This window comes from Saccoglossus kowalevskii, chromosome 10 (assembly GCF_978046115.1).
Source record: "Saccoglossus kowalevskii chromosome 10, keSacKowa6.1, whole genome shotgun sequence".
Lineage (NCBI taxonomy): Eukaryota > Metazoa > Hemichordata > Enteropneusta > Harrimaniidae > Saccoglossus > Saccoglossus kowalevskii.
In genome coordinates this window covers 34,215,678-34,235,116 of record NC_140650.1, presented here as the reverse complement: position 1 = coordinate 34,235,116, position 19,439 = coordinate 34,215,678, and the positions used below count along the sequence as shown (strand labels likewise).

The 19,439-nt window shown below is 35.8% G+C and overlaps 2 protein-coding genes across 3 annotated transcripts; one reads left to right on the top strand and one right to left on the bottom strand.

Moving 5' to 3' along the window:
* Positions 1-2,632: 2,632 nt before the first annotated feature.
* LOC100376207 (sideroflexin-1-like) lies at positions 2,633-14,164 on the top strand. 2 transcript variants are annotated; one of them, XM_085504792.1, is made up of 9 exons: positions 2,633-2,931; positions 5,303-5,517; positions 7,739-7,909; positions 8,072-8,170; positions 9,131-9,206; positions 10,632-10,845; positions 12,480-12,579; positions 13,456-13,503; positions 13,952-14,164. In XM_085504792.1, the coding sequence occupies exons 2-9, from the start codon at positions 5,306-5,308 to the stop codon at positions 14,046-14,048; spliced, it is 1,017 nt and encodes a 338-aa protein (XP_085360918.1). In that variant the 5' UTR covers positions 2,633-2,931; positions 5,303-5,305; the 3' UTR covers positions 14,049-14,164. The 2 variants fall into 2 exon arrangements, with proteins under 2 accessions (XP_085360918.1, XP_085360919.1); XM_085504793.1 differs by having other exon boundaries at positions 2,777-2,917.
* A 2,736-nt stretch (positions 14,165-16,900) lies between these two features.
* On the bottom strand, positions 16,901-19,089 carry LOC144349990 (uncharacterized). Its single transcript, XM_078008353.1, has 4 exons — positions 18,957-19,089; positions 17,952-18,229; positions 17,307-17,546; positions 16,901-17,205 (listed from the first exon to the last, which is right to left on the bottom strand). Exons 1-4 carry the CDS (start codon positions 19,087-19,089, stop codon positions 17,161-17,163), a joined length of 696 nt encoding a protein of 231 aa, XP_077864479.1. The 3' UTR covers positions 16,901-17,160.
* Between the last annotated feature and the right edge of the window lie 350 nt (positions 19,090-19,439).

The following is a 19,439-nucleotide window of genomic DNA, read 5'->3' as shown; positions in this document are numbered from 1 at the left end:
TGAACGAAAATAACCCCCCTAAAGGGTATGTGATTTAATTCAGAGCTGAATTCAGATTGTTAAATTTTGTTCTCACAATTTCAGGTTTAGGTCGCTATTCCAAAGACGTTGTTGTTGTTGTTGGGAACGTGTCTGTTTCTTTATTTTCGCATGACTTATTTCGATGCGGCGCCATAACTGTCTAATTTGTTTTTCCCTAAATTGATTTCGACTAATTGTTAATACGGACGTTCCTTGTATGGGAGTGGAATGAATTGTAGATAAACATTACATAACACATTTTCTATGTTTTATAGAGAGGGTTGGCAAGGAGTATTTTCGTAAGTGTAATTAATTGTTTTTATTTTCGTAATAATGTAAATTAAATAAATAAAAAAACGTAAATTCATAGACATGGGCAAGGTATAAAATGTAATCAGCTATTTTATTCGTAATTTGTACAAAGATATTAATTTTTGTAAACGTGTAAAGCATTTTTCAAATTAAATGTAATTTCCAATTTCGATTCTCAAACTCAAATTATCAAAAACATTACTAAGACGTAAAATGTAATTAGGAATTTGTTTTATCTGTAAGTGTAAAAACCCATATTTTTACTGTAAATGTTACTTTCATTTTATTTCCTGTAAAAACGTAAAATGCCGCTTTTATTTCCTTTAACCTGTACCAGCTACCCCCTTGCCCCTCCCTATAGAGGAATATTAATCGGGCCATCTGAGAGGAATAAACTGTTCTTTTACATTACTCCCTCTAGCCCACTTACCGCAATCGAGGTTACAGGTAGATCATTGAAACGCAATTCAAGGACACTGATTCTCTTGCTATTAAATAATAATTTGTATAAACCTAAATTCAAAACCTTTCTACGTCAGAATAGTTTAACATTTACTGATCCTGTATTATGGGTTGATTTTTCACAGAACATTAGATCAGAATCTACTGTAACAGTCAGGCTATTCAAAAGTAAATTGTTGAAATTACTGAATTAAATCGATTGCCAGTATGTTTGCTTACTTGTTTAATTGCCTCTGTTGATATGATGTAATCACGGTTACTAAACCCCGTAATGTATGTAATGTAATGTATAAGTTTTATGTTGAAGGCCTTAATGAAGATTAACGTTTGGGTCAGCCTCAAATAACTATTGTGGAGACTCTGTCTTTTACGTACCTCCATGAGTGTACATTATCATTGCCCATGTTTTCAGTAAACACCGCATATTGTGGCACTACAATACTAATTCTAATGTATATGTAGGGTGACTATATTTAAGATTTGCGTTGATACACCTACTTATGTAATAAGTAGGTAGTCATTTGAAATTTTGAACCATGGAAAGTACTATCGGTTACTACTTTCCATGCATAAACACACGTGAAGACACACCTTCAAGTTTGACATAAACCATGGAAAGTACTAACGGTTAGTACCTTCCATCACGGTTACTAGTAACCGTGCTTCCATGCATAAACACACGTGAAGACACACCTTCAAGTTAATGCCATCTCAGGTTACAGTTCATGCTGTTGGAAAGCAAAATAATTAATATGTGTAATATGGTAATTTTATTTGGGACTAATTACTTTTACGTTTGCGTATGTTCCGTGGTGCCGAATAGCCTAATTATTTGTTTTTATTATATTTTCAGTAAAACCTTGAAGCCCACAGCCCAAAACTCGCAGCCTGCAAAATATCACATCCGGTTGGAAATTATGCAAGATACAAATATTTTGGATTAACGTTGATGATTGAACGATGCCGTCCAGCTTACTCCCAGTCTGACCCGCATTTGTAATCATAGTGTATTATACAGACGGTTTCTTTAATGTACGGAAAGCAGCAAAGTTCAATCCCTTTTGTATGACTTTGAGCGCAATATTTATATATGGGTAGTGTCTAATACAGTTGTCTAAGACAGCTTTCAATTGTATAGGCAAATATTTTTTATTGAATTGTGAGACTTTGTAAACAGTACAATTAAATCTCAGTTAAAAAACAATGAAAACGAAAAACTGAACGACAGAAAAAATATTTTATTATATTTGATTTGATGTGGTAGATGGCTGAGACAGCTGACATTCTAGGATGTTGTCTTGCCTCATTCTGACATTTCTGTTTGTCAAAACTGAGCACATTTTATCTTCAACATTTATGTTATTATATCTGTCTGTTCAATTCAAAAGAAATGAACACTTATTCTGATTTTCGCCGTAACAACTCTATGGTTGTTGTTTAGTCAGTTATTTTTCATATGCAAATCCTGTTTTTATTTTCCTGTAGATCGCAACTTATTTTTAAGGTTTCAACCTTTATTATCATCACTAGTTTACGTGTACTGTCAGAAGGGTTTGGTCGTTCTGAAATTTGTTTTTCCATAAATTTGGGAAAATTTTATTTTATGTCTGTTGCCCAGTTATCTTTATCATTTTTGTCAAGATGTATTCCTAGTTTGTAGGCCTCATTTACTGCCGAATTTGGATTAGATTTATTCATTTTTATTTATTTTGATCCAATGTGTTGTCATTATCATCTTCCCAGCCCTTGTAGACCGGATGTATGAGGGCGGGCTACAGTTGACCTTTAACTTGAAGGCCATGTTCCGAAAGTGCTTCTGAAGGTCGGGGTGAGTCGAGTGCTGGATACGCGAAAATCAACGTAATCTAAGTCATGTTGCGATCTGTGGCGAATGCGTATACACAGTTTCACGTGGATTTGTACAATCAGTTTTTTGATAAATTCATGCCAATTGCCAAAATTTCACATATTGCGTCAGATTCTTATGACCAGGCCATTGAAGTCAGTCAGTGAGAGTTCAAGCTTCCACGAACGTTAGCGGTCGTGAGTGCTTCCATCGAGGGCTATTGTTGCTGGTACATAGTAGGTGGTCGCATTCACTACATTGACATCTGTGAGTACAGTAAGTATATACCGGTATGTATCGTACTATCTCGTATGCTAGTATATTGAAGCGTTGACTGTGGTATACCAGTACGCAGTAGTTTCAGACCACTAAGGGATCAAACATTTGAAATCATGGGGGGGGGGACTTAGAGGCTGACCAGTGCATTTTTTTTTCGTGGTGACTTGTGTGTACGTTTTCATTTTTTTTGAATGAGACAATATTTTGTTCCGGCAACACCAGGCCTGCTATTTTTTTCTCAGCATTCAACTTGCAAATTTTGTGACAAGAAATCTTCCATCCACCCCCATGATTTGAAATAATCAACCCTTAAAAGAAGTACAGGTATAATATACTCGGTATTGTAGATGTGCAATGCCAGTAGTGTAGTGTAATGTAATACAAGATTGGTTTATTTATATGATTATTATTAACAACATATAATTTGTTTGTTACACAAACCTTACATAAAAATAGTAATAATAATAACAACTTTATTACACTACTATGCCATCAGAGGGTGCAGTATGGTGAATAAAATGAGATACAAAACATAAAAATTACAGTAATTAAATTATGATAAGTTAAAATTAAAAGATGTTAAAAGCTTAATAGGAAAAAAAATTAATGCTAATTACAGGATTCTCCCAATATAGAGGTGATAGCTTTCATATACTTGATTTCTGTTTTGCCTTATTTAGAAACTTTGTTAGGGGTATGAAGCACTACTGTTCTGTCACATATTTGGAATCTGTCAATATGAAATGCTAAATGAAAAATGTTTATTATTTTCATAATCTCCAAACATGTAAACACATCCTAAACCCTAATCTAATTCCTAATGGCTGCAAATAATTTGAAATATTTCTGTATAAATCTTATGAATGTGTATTTTCATGTGAGGGCATACATTTTTGGAAATGTTTTTTATCTTCAATTAAGTCAACAATTCATGCAGACTATACAATAGTTTCTGTTCAAATTAAAGAATGCTCTTTTTTTATCGGTTCTTAGGTCCTTTAAAAATACTAAATGTTGTAAACTAATTTGTGGCAAGACAGTCACTTATGAGTGATATTGAAACTTGATAATTTTGCCATATAGAATGTTTTATAGCAACAATATATTTGTTTTTGGCTAGTACCTGTAAAGGTGAGTGTCACACGTTTGGAAAATTCTTCGCCAAAATACTGTGAATATGAGAAAAAGAAAATTTCACAGCAAAAAAAATGTTGTGGTGTTAATGTATTGGGGGAGGGATATAGGGGGAGGGATATTGGGGTATAGTGATATCACTGGAGGTTTAATAAGTGGTGAGCAAAATATCGCTCATTGTATCAGGAAAGTACCGGGTAATCCATATCATATACAGTCAGCCAAATTTTCTTTTGAGGTTAATCCATAGAGTTTCACAAACCTGGGTGAGTTGTAACTGGACGTAAACAAGTTTTCATGTGAAATAATGTTCTAGTGCCCATATATCAGCATAGGACAAAAAGTGTGTGTGTTGTATCTTTGACTTAGCTATGCATTACTTCTACTTTTATTCATAGAGTTAGGGTTACATAATCACGTGTCATGACCATGACCTTATTAGCTGATCACATGACATGTTGTCATGAGCTGATCATGTGTTCTTGCAATAAAAAGTGGCACTTAACCGCTAACCTCCGCAGCAAAATATAGTAGTGTATTTATTTACAAACCATGTTATATACTCGCTGTCTTTTTAAATACAAGTCTCCTAACTATCGTGTTAGGCCCAAAATGTGCGTAACCTGGAATATTAAAGTAAGCTATGACAACAGCAAAAGATAAACTGGAAAAAAACTCCAACAAGGCCAACAAAGCAACTTCTTGGTGGTCTACACTTTGCTGTACATCAAATGCCAATAGAGGATGTTGTTAGTACTGTCCGGGTATTCTTTGTGGTAACACAATGCAGTAATAGAAATGCTTGACATTTTCTCGATAACTTGTCAAACTAAAATATTTTTGTTTTTGTGAATCAGTGCTTAATCAAGTGAATTACATTTCTGGGAAGTTATTATTCTAGAGTAACTCGTATGTATACCAACACATGTTGTTTATGTTTTATTTGTCACTTTATTAAGTATATCTCTAATTTCTAAATTAATAAAAAAAGTGTTCGATGGTGATAAGTAATGTGTATTAGTTTACAGGAAAGTTATGGTAAATGTTTTAAGGCTTTACCTATAATTGGATGAAATCAGATTTTAATCTAAAAAATCTCATTTCAGGGATTTGCAAATTTTTAATTTTGAAAATCACTAATTATTTTTTCATTGGAAACAATCGTAAGCGTAAGTACACCAAAATCATTGGAATCTATTGGTAATTAATTTTTTTGACTATTATAATCTTCTTAATATTTCATTCTAGATAATGGCTGTAAAAAGTGTATCAGGTATTACAGAAACCTATGGTGCTGGTGATTTTGCTGTATCCCAAATTAAAGCTAATTTAGATGAACCAAAGTGGGATCAGAATACCTACCAAGGAAGAGCTAAACATTTCTTCACTGTGACCAATCCTCTAAATGTTCTATTGAGTGGTAAACAACTAGATGAAGCTAAGACTCTTGTACAGCTATACAAGTGAGTATATCTGTCTAATCCCAGCTCAGATTACACTAGCCAGTCTAATCCCAGCTCCGATTACACTAGCCAGTCTAATCCCAGCTCAGATTACACTAGCCAGTCTAATCCTGGCTCATATTACACTAGCCAGTCTAATCCTAGCTCAGATTACACTAGCCAGTCTAATCCGGGCTCATATTATACGAGCCAGTCTAATCCTAGCTCAGATTACACTAGCCAGTCTAATCCTGGCTCATATTACACTAGCCAGTCTAATCCTAGCTCAGATTACACTAGCCAGTCTAATCCTAGCTCAGATTACACTAGCCAATCTAATCCTGGCTCAGATTACACTAGCCAGTCTAATCCCAGCTCAGATTAGACTAGCCAGTCTAATCCCAGCTCAGATTAGACTAGCCAATCTAATCCTGGCTCAGATTACACTAGCCAGTCTAATCCTGGCTCAGATTATACTAGCCAGTCTAATCCTGGCTCAGATTACACTAGCCAGTCTAATCCTGGCTCAGATTACACTAGCCAGTCTAATCCTGGCTCAGATTACATTAGCCAATCTAATCCTGGCTCAGATTACACTAGCCAGTCTAATCCCAGCTCAGATTAGACTAGCCAGTCTAATCCTGGCTCAGATTACACTAGCCAGTCTAATCCTAGCTCAGATTACACTAGCCAATCTAATTCTGGCTCAGATTACACTAGCCAGTCTAATCCCAGCTCAGATTAGACTAGCCAGTCTAATCCTGGCTCAGATTACACTAGCCAGTCTAATCCCGGCTCAGATTACACTAGCCAGTCTAATCCCGGCTCAGATTACACTAGCCAGTCTAATCCCGGCTCAGATTACACTAGCCAGTCTAGTCCTGGCTCAGGTTACACTAGCCAGTCTAATCCTGGCTCAGATTACACTAGCCAGTCTAATCCTGGCTCAGATTACACTAGCCAGTCTAATCCCGGCTCAGATTACACTAGCCAGTCTAATCCCGGCTCAGATTACACTAGCCAGTCTAATCCTAGCTCAGATTACACTAGCCAGTCTAATCCTGGTTCAGATTACACTAGCCAGTCTAATCCTGGCTCAGGTTACACTAGCCAGTCTAATCCTGTCTCAGATTACACTAGCCAGTCTAATCCTGACTCAGATTACACTAGCCAGTCTAATCCTGGCTCAGATTACACTAGCCAGTCTAATCCTGGCTCAGATTACACTAGCCAGTCTAATCCTGGCTCAGATTACACTAGCCAGTCTAATCCTGGCTCAGATTACACTAGCCAGTCTAATCCCGGCTCAGATTACACTAGCCAGTCTAATCCCGGCTCAGATTACACTAGCCAGTCTAATCCTGGCTCACATTACACTAGTTAGTCTAATCCTGGCTCAGGTTACACTAGCCAGTCTAATCCTGGCTCAGGTTACACTAGCCAGTCTAATCCTGGCTCAGGTTACACTAGCCAATCTAATCCTGGCTCAGATTACACTAGCCAGTCTAATCTTGGCTCAGATTACACTAGCCAGTCTAATCTTGGCTCAGATTACACTAGCCTGTCTAATCCCGGCTCAGATTACACTAGCCAGTCTAATCCCGGCTCAGATTACACTAGCAAGTCTAATCCCAGCTCAGATTACACTAGCCAGTCTAATCCCGGCTCAGGTTACACTAGCCAGTCTAATCCTGGCTCAGATTATCCTAGCCAGTCTAAACCTGACTCAGATTACACTAGCCAGTCTAAGCCGGGCTCAGATTACACTGGCCTGTCTAATCCTGGCTCAGATTACACTGGCCTGTCTAATCCTGTCTCAGATTACACTGGCCTGTCTAATCCTGTCTCAGATTACACTGGCCTGTCTAATCCTGGCTCAGATTACACTGGCCTGTCTAATCCTGGCTCAGATTAGGCTCAGCTTTAATCCTTCAAATGCAATATTTGTTCCTACCAACTTCTCTATTTTTATATAGTTTGTCTGTTTGACGAGTTGGAATAAATTTTTCACTGCCCACTGATTCTGATCAAAATTTGTGTAAAATTTTTAAAGGGAACATTGACTTTGGTGTCACTGGGGTTCACATGATATTTAAAGTCATTTAAACTTTTGAATCAAATTTAAATATAGTGACAAAGACAGCACAATTGGATTATTGGCTGCTATGTAGTAAAAATAGTTCAACAGAATTGTTGTATTATAAAAGTATGACTGTTAATTTATTCATGATTTTGATTCTAGACAAGGTAGACTTCCAGCCACCGTCACAGAAGATGAATTATGGCGAGCAAAATATCGATATGACTCAGCATTTCATCCTGAGACTGGAGAGAAGATGATTTTGATTGGTCGAATGTCAGCTCAAGTACCAATGAATATGACCATAACTGGGTGTATGATGACTTGGCATCAGTGAGTATCCATGGTTACAATATGATGTGGTTTCTATGGAATATCTCAACTTGTAGAACAGAGATGCTTTACACTGACCTTACTCTTTTTATAACAATTGTCTTACTTATAATGATGTAATATTAATAATTACAATAATTTTTATTTTACGTCTATGTATAGGAGCACACCAGCTGTCATATTTTGGCAGTGGATAAACCAGTCTTTCAATGCCATCGTCAATTACACCAATCGTAGTGGTGAAGATCCCATACCAGTCAGGTAAGTCACATACAATGGATCAACCAATCTTTCAATGCCATCGTCAATTACACCAATCACAGTGGTGAAGATCCCATACCAGTCAGGTAAGTCACATACAATGGATCAACCAGTCTTTCAATGCCATCGTCAATTACACCAATCACAGTGGTGAAGATCCCCCATACCAGTCAGGTAAGTCACATACAGTGGATAAACCAGTCTGTCGATGCCATCGTCAATTACACCAATCGTAGTGGTGAAGATCCCATACCAGTACGGTAAGTCACATACAGTGGATAAACCAGTCTGTCAATGCCATCGTCAATTACACCAATCATAGTGGTGAAGATCCCATACCAGTCAGGTAAGTCACATACAGTGGATAAACCAGTCTGTCGATGCCATCGTCAATTACACCAATCGTAGTGGTGAAGATCCCATACCAGTACGGTAAGTCACATACAGTGGATAAACCAGTCTGTCGATGCCATCGTCAATTACACCAATCGTAGTGGTGAAGATCCCATACCAGTACGGTAAGTCACATACAGTGGATAAACCAGTCTGTCAATGCCATCGTCAATTACACCAATCATAGTGGTGAAGATCCCATACCAGTCAGGTAAGTCACATACAGTGGATCAACCAGTCTTTCAATGCGATCGTCAATTACACCAATCGTAGTGGTGAAGATCCCATACCAGTCAGGTAAGTCACATACAGTGGATAAACCAGTCTTTCAATGCCATCGTCAATTACACAAATCGTAGTGGTGAAGATCCCATACCAGTCAGGTAAGTCACATACAATGGATCAACCAGTCTTTCAATGCCATCGTCAATTACACAAATCGTAGTGGTGAAGATCCCATACCAGTCAGGTAAGTCACATACAGTGGATCAACAAGTCTATCGTAATAAAACAGCTAATGTATGATTGTTACATCAGTATCTTTCCATTTTTGTCTTTTCTTTACAGTCAACTTGTGAAATCATATTTTCTAGCCACTAGTGGTGCTTTGATCACAGCATTGGGACTGAACAGTTTAGTAAAAGTAAGGATCCACATGTTTTGTTGTCATGGTAATATAAATTGTAAACCTCACCAAGTTACTCAGTGACCCCACCAATTTACTCAGTGACCTCACCAAGTTATTCAGTGACCTCATCAATTTATACAGTGACCTCGGCTAGGTACTTAGTGACCTCACCAAGTTATTTATTGACCTCACAAAGTTACTCACGAGTCAGTGATCTCACCAATTTAGTCAGTGACCTCATAAATTTACACCGTGACCTCATAAATTTACAGTGACCTCATCAATTTACAGTGACCTCATCAATTTACACCGTGACCTCATCAATTTACAGTGACCTCATCAATTTACACCGTGACCTCATCAATTTACAGTGACCTCATCAATTTACAGTGACCTCATCAATTTACACCATGACCTCATCAATTTACAGTGACCTCATCAATTTACAGTGACCTCATTAATTTACAGTGACCTCAGCTAATTACTCATTGGCTTCACCAAGTTACTCAGTGACTTCACCAAGTTACTTAGCAACCTCGCAAAGTTACTTATTGACCTCACCAAGTTACTCAGTGACCTCACCAAGTTACTCAGTGACCTCACCAAGTTACTCAGTGACCTCATCAAGTTACTTAGCAGCCTCACCAAGTTACTTAGCAGCCTCACCAAGTTACTTAGCAACCTTACCAAGTTACTAAGCAACCTCACCAAGTTACTTAGCAACCTCACCAAGTTACTTAGCAACCTCACCAATTTACTTAGTGACCTCACAAAGTTACTTAGTGACCTAACAAATTTACTCAGTGACCTCACCAAGTTACTTAGCTACCTCACCAAGTTACTTAGCAACCTCACCAAGTTGCTTAGAAATCTCACCAAGTTACTTAGCTACCTCACCAAGTTACTTAGCAGCCTCACCAAGTTACTTAGCAATCTCACCAAGTTACTTAGCAACCTTACCAAGTTACTAAGCAACCTCACCAAGTTACTTAGCAGCCTCACCAAGTTACTTAGCAACCTCACCAAGTTACTTAGCAACCTCACCAAGTTACTTTGCTACCTCACCAAGTTACTTAGAAGCCTCTTCAAGTTACTTAGAAGCCTCATCAAGTTACTTAGCAGCCTCACCAAGTTACTTAGCAACCTCACCAAGTTACTTAGCAACCTCACCAAGTTCTTTAGCAACCTCACCAAGTTACTTAGCCACCTCACCAGGTTACTTAGCAACCTCACCAAGCTACTTATTGACCTCACCAAGTTGCTCAGGGACCTCACCAAGTTTCACAGTGAAATGTTTTTCTTTGCATAACTTTAGACTTAATATCTCACATAACACTGTCAAAATGAATATTAACTTGACATTCCATGTGAAAATAACAAAGTTGCTCCTTGCGAAAATTACTTATAAGGAACGCTGAACAGTATTCTGTTCACTTTCAGAAAGCTCCACCACTGATTGGTCGTTATGTTCCATTTGCGGCCGTTGCCACTGCCAACTGTATTAACATTCCAATGATGAGGATGAGGGAGGTAGAGAATGGTATCACAGTTATGGATGAGAATGGTAATAAATTGGGAGTAAGCAAAGCAGCTGCTAGAAGTGCAATAGCTCAGGTTGTCTTCTCTAGAGTTGCCATGGCGATACCTGCTATGGGTAAGATAATGTTATCTCATTGAGTATAAGATAGTGTTTTTTTGTTTTTATAAAATCATTAAAATTTAATTGGATTCCTATTTAGATGTTAGACATTTGTTGTAATCTTTTGTTAGTACTTGAGAGCATTTTTATTAACTTATTATTCAACAATAGATGCAAAAACAGACACAGGTGTGATGCTTAGTGTGAAATGTATCTCTACTAGTATGGTAATTACTGTGGATGGTATTCACCAAAAAGATTTGTCTAATATTTAAATATAATATGGGTTATCACATACATTACATTTTAATGCAAATATGTCAAACAATCATTTTTACTGTACCACTATTTGGCCTGTTTTATATAATTACTACTTGCATTAAAATTTTAACAAGCTCCATATGATTGGTTTTGTTGTTTGGATGAGAAGTATATTTCATATTTCTGGAGTTGAACAGAACTCTGCGATTAATGTTTTTCATTTAAAAATGTCAACAAGAGAAGGTAGAAAAAACATGTCACCTTGGATCAATAATAAGTCAATAAATAAATAAAGAAAGGTAAATTATATCATAAACATTTCATTAAAAATTTGCTTTAGAAATAAATTAAAAAATTCAATTTACAAAAAAGATTACCGGTATTACAGCAAGCACAAATATCACACATACCGCGGTAATACATGTAATATCCAAAATAAAAACTGAAACAGAAGGATATGAAAATTTGTCAATAATAACCATGATTTAAATTAAATAACCCAATTGCAGATGGCTTCAATAACTTCTTTAACTATGACCAATGAAGACATAAACTTTGCTGATTATCTTACAAATAGTATTTTGTATTTTGATCCTGTAATTTCAACAGACATCATATCTATTGACAATAATAAATGTCCACACAATGAAGGCTTTGGTATATTTGATCAAAAACTAATAAATAAAATAGTTGATCAATTGTTTACCTTTATCATTTCATCGCTAAATTCTGGTGTTGTGCCAGACAGGTTAAAGATCATCAAATTCTTTCCAATTTAAAAAATCCAATGTCTGTGCTCAACAAAAAATATTTGACTGCCGTGTGTTTAACAGGTGCATTTATTTCATTAATAAAAATAATATTTTGTATAAACATGAGTTTTGGATTTCAACAAAACCATTCAACCTACATGGTAGTGATAAAGTTAATTAATGGTCATCCCTCTAGATATCCAATATTTTGGTTGCCATGTGATAACATTTGGTGAATGGCAATTAAATAAAATTAGAGATTTGGCAATCTAAAACAGTGGAGACCAAACTTTCTGTTATATGTATCTGCATATTTTGCAAGTCCAAATAATAAACCAAATAGTTTACAGTTTATGATGCAATTGAAAGTGAACCTCATCTTGTTTAATTATTCCACATCTGTTGTATTGTTAATGAAGTCTAGGAATATCTCCATAAACGATCGATGACATTTATTTTAGGCACTGAACCAAATGCACCAACATTAAATCTATATAACCTTTACACACTAAATGTGTTTTTTTTAAACTCTGTGTAATGTACAAAATAGAAAAAAAAAATGGTTGCATACAAGTCATTTTAAGATTAGAGTTTGCTGTCTCATTGTAACTGACGCCAGATTTGTTATTTTTCTAGGCATCCCACCAATAATTATGGGTATATTAGAAAAGAAGCCATTTCTACAACAATATAAATTCATGAGAGCACCTGTACAAGTAGGATTGGTTGGTCTATGGTATGTTTATTTAGATATGTTTCTCGCACACCACAGCCATTCCTTGAACCACACATACTTACCATGTAAACTTTAATTTTCATTTCAATTCAAACAGATGTCACTGACTGGCATCAATTTTGTGAAAATAAATATGTTTAAACAATTTTCAGAAGTGACTGTAAATTTTAGGTGCATGTACACATAATTTTTATATCTGATTTATGAGGGTCAACTGACATCCTTTTTTGTGTACAACATCCCTTCTGACATTCAATGACTAATCATGTTCAGAGTTGGTACAGTCATACGTGAATGTATAATGTAGTTATGTGTCCTCAAGAAATTTCCCGAAGATGACCTACTTACTGGCCTTCTTAATTTAACCATACTATCGATAGATTGAATAACAAGATAGTTTTATAAAAATAATCGATGACTTCTGTAATCAAAACTGTGTATGTGTGGGGAAAGCTAAACCATAAACGAATGTTTACACACTGATAGTGGCCAGTTTTCAAAAATCTGCAAAATAAAACAGTTGTCAAAATGATGTACCATGTTTAGTCATTGTAAAGGATTTTTTGTAACGATAAAGTAGTTGTGACTGTGAGCAATAATTACATTTTGTAACGATAAAGTAGTTGTGACTGTGAGCAATAATTACATTTTGTAACGATAAAGTAGTTGTGACTGTGAGCAATAATTACATTTTGAACTATGTATTGCTTTGTAGTGTCTGCAGACCAACCAGAGAACAAAAATAGTCTAAAACAGTAGAGTATTCACTTGTGCAGTTCTGATGACAGTTTTATTTTAAATGTTTGATTTCAAATACTATAAATGATTTAACAGGAACTATGCCATTTATTTACAATTACATGTTTTTTATTTTAGTGGTGTTTTTGCTACTCCTCTATGTTGTGCTCTCTTTCCACAGAAAAGGTATGTACACTTTATTGTATTGAACAAGATGTCATGATAATATTTTGCTTTCAGTAAGATAAATGTGAGAATCATTTTTATTGGATATTTAAGTGATGATGAAACTTGTAAATGTGTCCCCATATAGATGGATATTGTCTCAAATAAACACAAAGTGGTAGAATATTTAGTGATAATTTTATGTATAAATGAAGTAAAACAACAATCAGTACAATGGAAATATTAAATACACAATACAACATTCATTTACTTAAGTTTGTGCCTATAATATTGGTATATTAGAGCACAATGTATACCATGTATTAATGATTATTATTATGTTAGAGTAATTCAGTTGTTACTGGGAGTGGCAAATTAATAATATGTGAATGTAGCTTATTATACAAAATCATGTTATTGTTTGTTGCAAGTAACCAAAGTATTTACTTGCTGTGTTCTTATATTTCAGCTCCATATCTGTCAGCAAACTTGAACCAGAACTCCAAGAACAAATCAAAAACATGGATTCCAGCATTACTAAAGTTTATTTTAATAAGGGTCTTTGAAGACCTGCATTTTATCTAACTGAAATAAATAACATTGAAGAGTGTGGAAGTGAAGAACTAATTATAATCGAGAAGAATTGATTTCTCGCTTTGCTTTGGTGTGGTATATTTTATATGTTAGTTTTTACGTGTTTTGTCAAGGGAATCTCACTTCTAGTTTTTAGTATCTCCATGTCTGTCATATTTTAATCAAAGGTTTTATTGGAAGGATGATCGGTGTTTAAAATAGTAATTCAATGTCCTAACCATGAATTTGTACAAGTAAAAAACTAAAATAAAAATTATTTATATATACAAATGTCTACTTTATTAATTAAAAATATTAATCAAGTTTGAATCCAAGTCTGAATCAGATAATGATTATGAAAATAAAACTTCAAATTTGAGGTAGAATTAAATCTTGATTTAAATCAAATCACATACTGAGTATGAAAATACAAATTCAAATCTGAAAGGATACTCCACTGAAGCCATATCTGAATCAGATACATATTATGAATCTACAAATTTATAACAATATTGGCAGTAAGTTTATTATCATTGCTCGAGCTATTGTCATACATGTGGTTATTAGTTCCATTCTGTATGTCCCGATTTATGTACATGGTACGTATACAAATCCTGGATGCAAATGTTTTTGCTGCACTTCAACCAATTATAAAGTACATTGTATTAATTAATAATTGCAATGTCATGGCCTTTGTCAAATGGTGGTATTAATGCCATCTAGGCTTGTGTTTGACTTCTCAGTCTCTGGGTTCCTTGGAATCTTTCGGATTTAATTTGATTTGTTGTATGGAATAGGGTAAAATGTTAGACCCCTACTAAAGTGGTTTCAATGTTTTATTACACTAAATAAGCCAATACAATTGAACCAAGTAAATAGTTTTTTTTTAACTCAATTTGGTATTAATTTGTTTTACAGTGTTTACAAACTTTAAATGTAGCAGTGTCTTGGTGGCCCATAGACCAATGATAGCGTAAAGGTTTGGTAGTCCAATAACTCAAAAATCTGAGTGCTAACTGAGTGTTGTTTCTTGCTAAATATCAATCAATTTATTATGTCAATGATGATGACCCAAAGTAGATTTGTTTTCAGAAGTGCAATGTACTTCAGTTTACATCTCAGTTGCATGTTATTTTTGTTTTCATAAAAAAAATATTATTTATTAGTACACGTAGTAGTAAAAATTGGTCTTTTGAGAAAACAATATAATTGATTCAACCAAATTCTTTCTAACAGTTTAGATGTTACTGTCGCTACAGCAACCAAACACTAGTTTAATATGTTAAAGATATATTACTCCCAGGATCCTTGGAAATTGGAAACTAATATTGTACTATAATACATATAAAATAGCAGTAAAACAAAGGTATAAACAATTGCATATCATAGAGGGCGCATGCTTGAAATATTCAGTACTGTAATTATCATTGAAAAAACATTTTGGGTGTATTGTATAAAGTTTAATTTCACTGATTTTTGATGAGTTAAATGTGAAATATAGGAAAAGAGTATTTTCGCTGGATTTTATTTTCATTGATTCGAAACTTCAGCGAAAATAAAATCTGTGATAATCACAGATAACGGTACTTTACAGTAGTATAAAGACCCGTTAGTTACACTGACGGAACTGTTTTGTCTGACGGGACTGCGGAGATGTGGAAGTTCTACCGGAACTCGTGGAATTTCAGGATTGCCAGCATGCGTGGTAAACCATTGTAAGTGGTGTATTTCTTTGATTAGTACAATTTTAATTCACACAAATGCTTTAAAATAATCGTACATAAATGCTCGATTCAGTCAAAGTAGTCAACCAAATTAACAGTGTCACTGCTAGATAGGCTACATTGTCTCAACTTTGCCAGTCATTCTGAGAAGATGAGCGAAGTACAATATCTTGGAAGAGAGAAACGTACGTTTTAACCTCGATTGCCACGTTCGTCAATTTGAACTACTAGTACATTGTATGTACAAATAAGCAGCAATTGATTTCACGGTGTTGGTAGGATGTAGAGAGGGAGGTGCCTTTCGTCACGAATACGGTGCAGGTCATATTGATTTCCATTCGTGTGTAAAAAAAGACATTATCATTGTTTCATTTGGAAGGTGTCACCGAAAACGTTACATATTTCAACAGAATATGTAGTTCGTCTACGGATGTTAATACTATAGTTGTCATTGCTATGGTTATGTCAGTAATATGTCTGTCATTGTCATTGATATGTTAATAATACGTCTGCTATTGTCGTTATTACGCCAGTCACAACTCTTCCATTTTTTTGCATTTTAGAAATGACAGTCGCATGGGACCCAACAGCAATGTCGACATTTCCGAAATACACAAAACATAACAGATTTATATGACATTTCCACTTAAAGGAAGCTGAATTTCATTCCTCTCGAAATAATTATCGATTGGTCATTCTTGAAATTACTTCGTGATGTTGAATGCAGACGGTCATTTTAGCTGAGACTGAGTAAAATCTGGGATGTCATCATTAAGTGTCTGCCATCATTTGTATTTGATAATTTCAACAACCAAGTTTGCCAGGGTGTAATGTTTCATCTAAAATATGATTTAAATATTTCAAGGATTAAAACGTGACATTAGCCGGATGAATTCTAACAGTTAGTATACTGAAGTATGATTTCCTCTTATCGTTACAAATTGATCATAATACAGTGATTGTGATGTTTTGCCTGATATGATCGGCGATAGTTGTAGTGCCCTCATCGACAGACTTACTCGGACGCAAACGAGTTAATCCGTCGGTGAGGGCACCACAACTATCGTCGTCGTCGGGACAATCTATAACAAAGTTTCGTCTCCTGTTGGAATCGACAAGTATTATGAGAAGTATGTGAATATTTATTTTCGTAAGTTGATAACAAACACGTGTTACGATATAAACGAAAAATAATATATACAGTACATACAGGTGAAAAACAGTCTATGGTTTGATACTACTGGGTAATAGTAAATTACAAAACAAACTTGGGTAAATCTGCAATACACAATGACAAACCAGGCAGCGGTAAGACTTGAACTTGAATCTTGATATCTCACTTTATAGTTCAGACACAATGGATAATAAGTACCTCCTGTTCTCAGCAATGACATGAGCAGGGTCCACGACAACAATGATTGCATTTCTGAAACATTAAATTAGAATTTTGAAATATGGAATATCAACAATCTGCAAAATGTCTGAGCATTTCCGTTTGAGGCACGTCATCATATTTACAATACTTACATTACAGTGAGTTTCCGATCTACCAACACATCTTTTACACTTTCTACAGTGATTACGATGATATCCATTACCAAGTTCAACTATCTCCCAATCACACCACGAATACACGTAAGGTTCCACGCAGTCTTCCCCGGGGCATGTCAGTTTACCGGGAATCATGGTGTGGAGTTTAGTCGTGGTGTCACAGCAATACAGTTCAATGTCCGTCTCCAGGTGATTACGAATTTCTTCATCGGTCAACTGAAATAAAAGTAAGGTACATATGAAATTCCCGATTTACGTGACAGACTGGTATAATGAACATCGGGCGCAAAATTGATGATTGGCCAGTGGCGGATCCAGAGGGGGCCATGCCCCCCCCAAAAAAACGCATGACGATTCATATTATGTGGATTACGCATAGCTTCTCTGCGATTTTCGCTCCGTATATCTTAAGCGAAGCTCCCCCCCCCCCTCCAATACATTTTGCTGAATCCGCCACTGTGATTGGCGTGTATTCCACCTTGGTTACGTCACAGTGTTGAGGGACTGTGATTACGTCACCGTTGAGTGCCTCTTTAACAACATGTGATGGCGCAGTAACTTGTGTGTGCGACATTTTACAAATGTCTTTGTCGGGTTGGGATAACAATACTGTGTACTCACCTTAGTGATACAATGCATCAGACATGTATCTTCTTTACATTTATCTATATCAACACCATACTCAGCAAAAATCTCTAATTTATTCATAGGATTGCAGCAATTAAGGTCACATTTACAATTAAAACCACAAACCATACCGTTTTTTCGACAGTGACATCGGTTTGTGTCGCACCGGTTCTTACAACCACAGGGCTTGGTATCGGTAATGATTGGCGAAGACGATATGTGTGACATTAATCTAACTTTCTTTGCACTTTTGGGTACCGGGGAAGCGTAATCTGAAAACAACAAATATTTACATGTAAACATGATGTAACAGGTTATTACGCTTCAATTAGGTAGAACTGATAGTTCCAGGCAGTTCACAGACAAATTTGGAGGTGGTCTAATTTTGTAAACAGCTCACATAATGGTGGCCCAAAATAAATAAATGCAGTAGTGTCTACATCGGACAAAGTTCCAACAATTCTGAGTAGTGCATATACATGTACCATATATATATGGTAGTTGGACGTTACGGCCCTGGTATAAATGACTTAAAGTTGAGAGTATATATAAAATGCACAAGAAATATTCGCATATTTTTGTTGTTTACATGACATTTTTCGTGATTTAAATTATGTCGGATACGATGCGACAGATGTTTGTTTATTCTCTCATCGCCGCCTTAGTTAGTACAAAACGCCGTACCACCACTGGAGGTTTGACACCTGACACAGAATACACATCTTATACATGTCAGTTTCAGTCAGGATTCAAATGTACATTTGTGGTTTGTTGTTAGACTGTGTTTCATAGTGAGTTGCGTAATGAAACAAGAATGTTAAAATCAGTAGGGAAACGGAATGTAGCAGTTTTTGTAGGCAGAAAGTAGTTTTATCGAAGTATCAGTAAATAAACCGATAAACGTTTTGTACGTTGTGTTTTTGATTGCTTGTATATCACGCATAAACTTGCGATTCGTTTTCTCTCAGTGGTTGAACTGTAAACGAAATCACAACTTACCAAGTTCGAAGTATCGGAGCTGAACATCTCTGAACTCATATGGATCGGAATCACATGAACTGAAAGAAAAACTACGTTTTCTACTACTAGAGTTACTGCTAACCGACATAGGACTGTCACTCGATGTACTCATTCTGAATACGATGACTATCAGAATAACAACAATAAGCTTTGTGTAAACGTTGTTATGGTTATCTAGGACGTTGTGGTCGCTGAGCGTGCAAACTCGCGGTTAAATTTCAAATGTCGTGAATACTAATTAGTACTATACCATTTTGTTGAGGGGTAATGTGAAACTAGCCAATAAGAGTGGCGTATATATGCGCTGTGTAATGGTAAATAGTTGATCAAAGGAGCCGCGCGGCGCATCTTGCCTATTTCCGCACACTTATCTCCGGTTAGAAGCCAGACAATAGAGAAACATGTGTGAATATTGTTCATTGTTATCCCTCGACCTGCACGTGGTCAACGCTGAATTCCTTT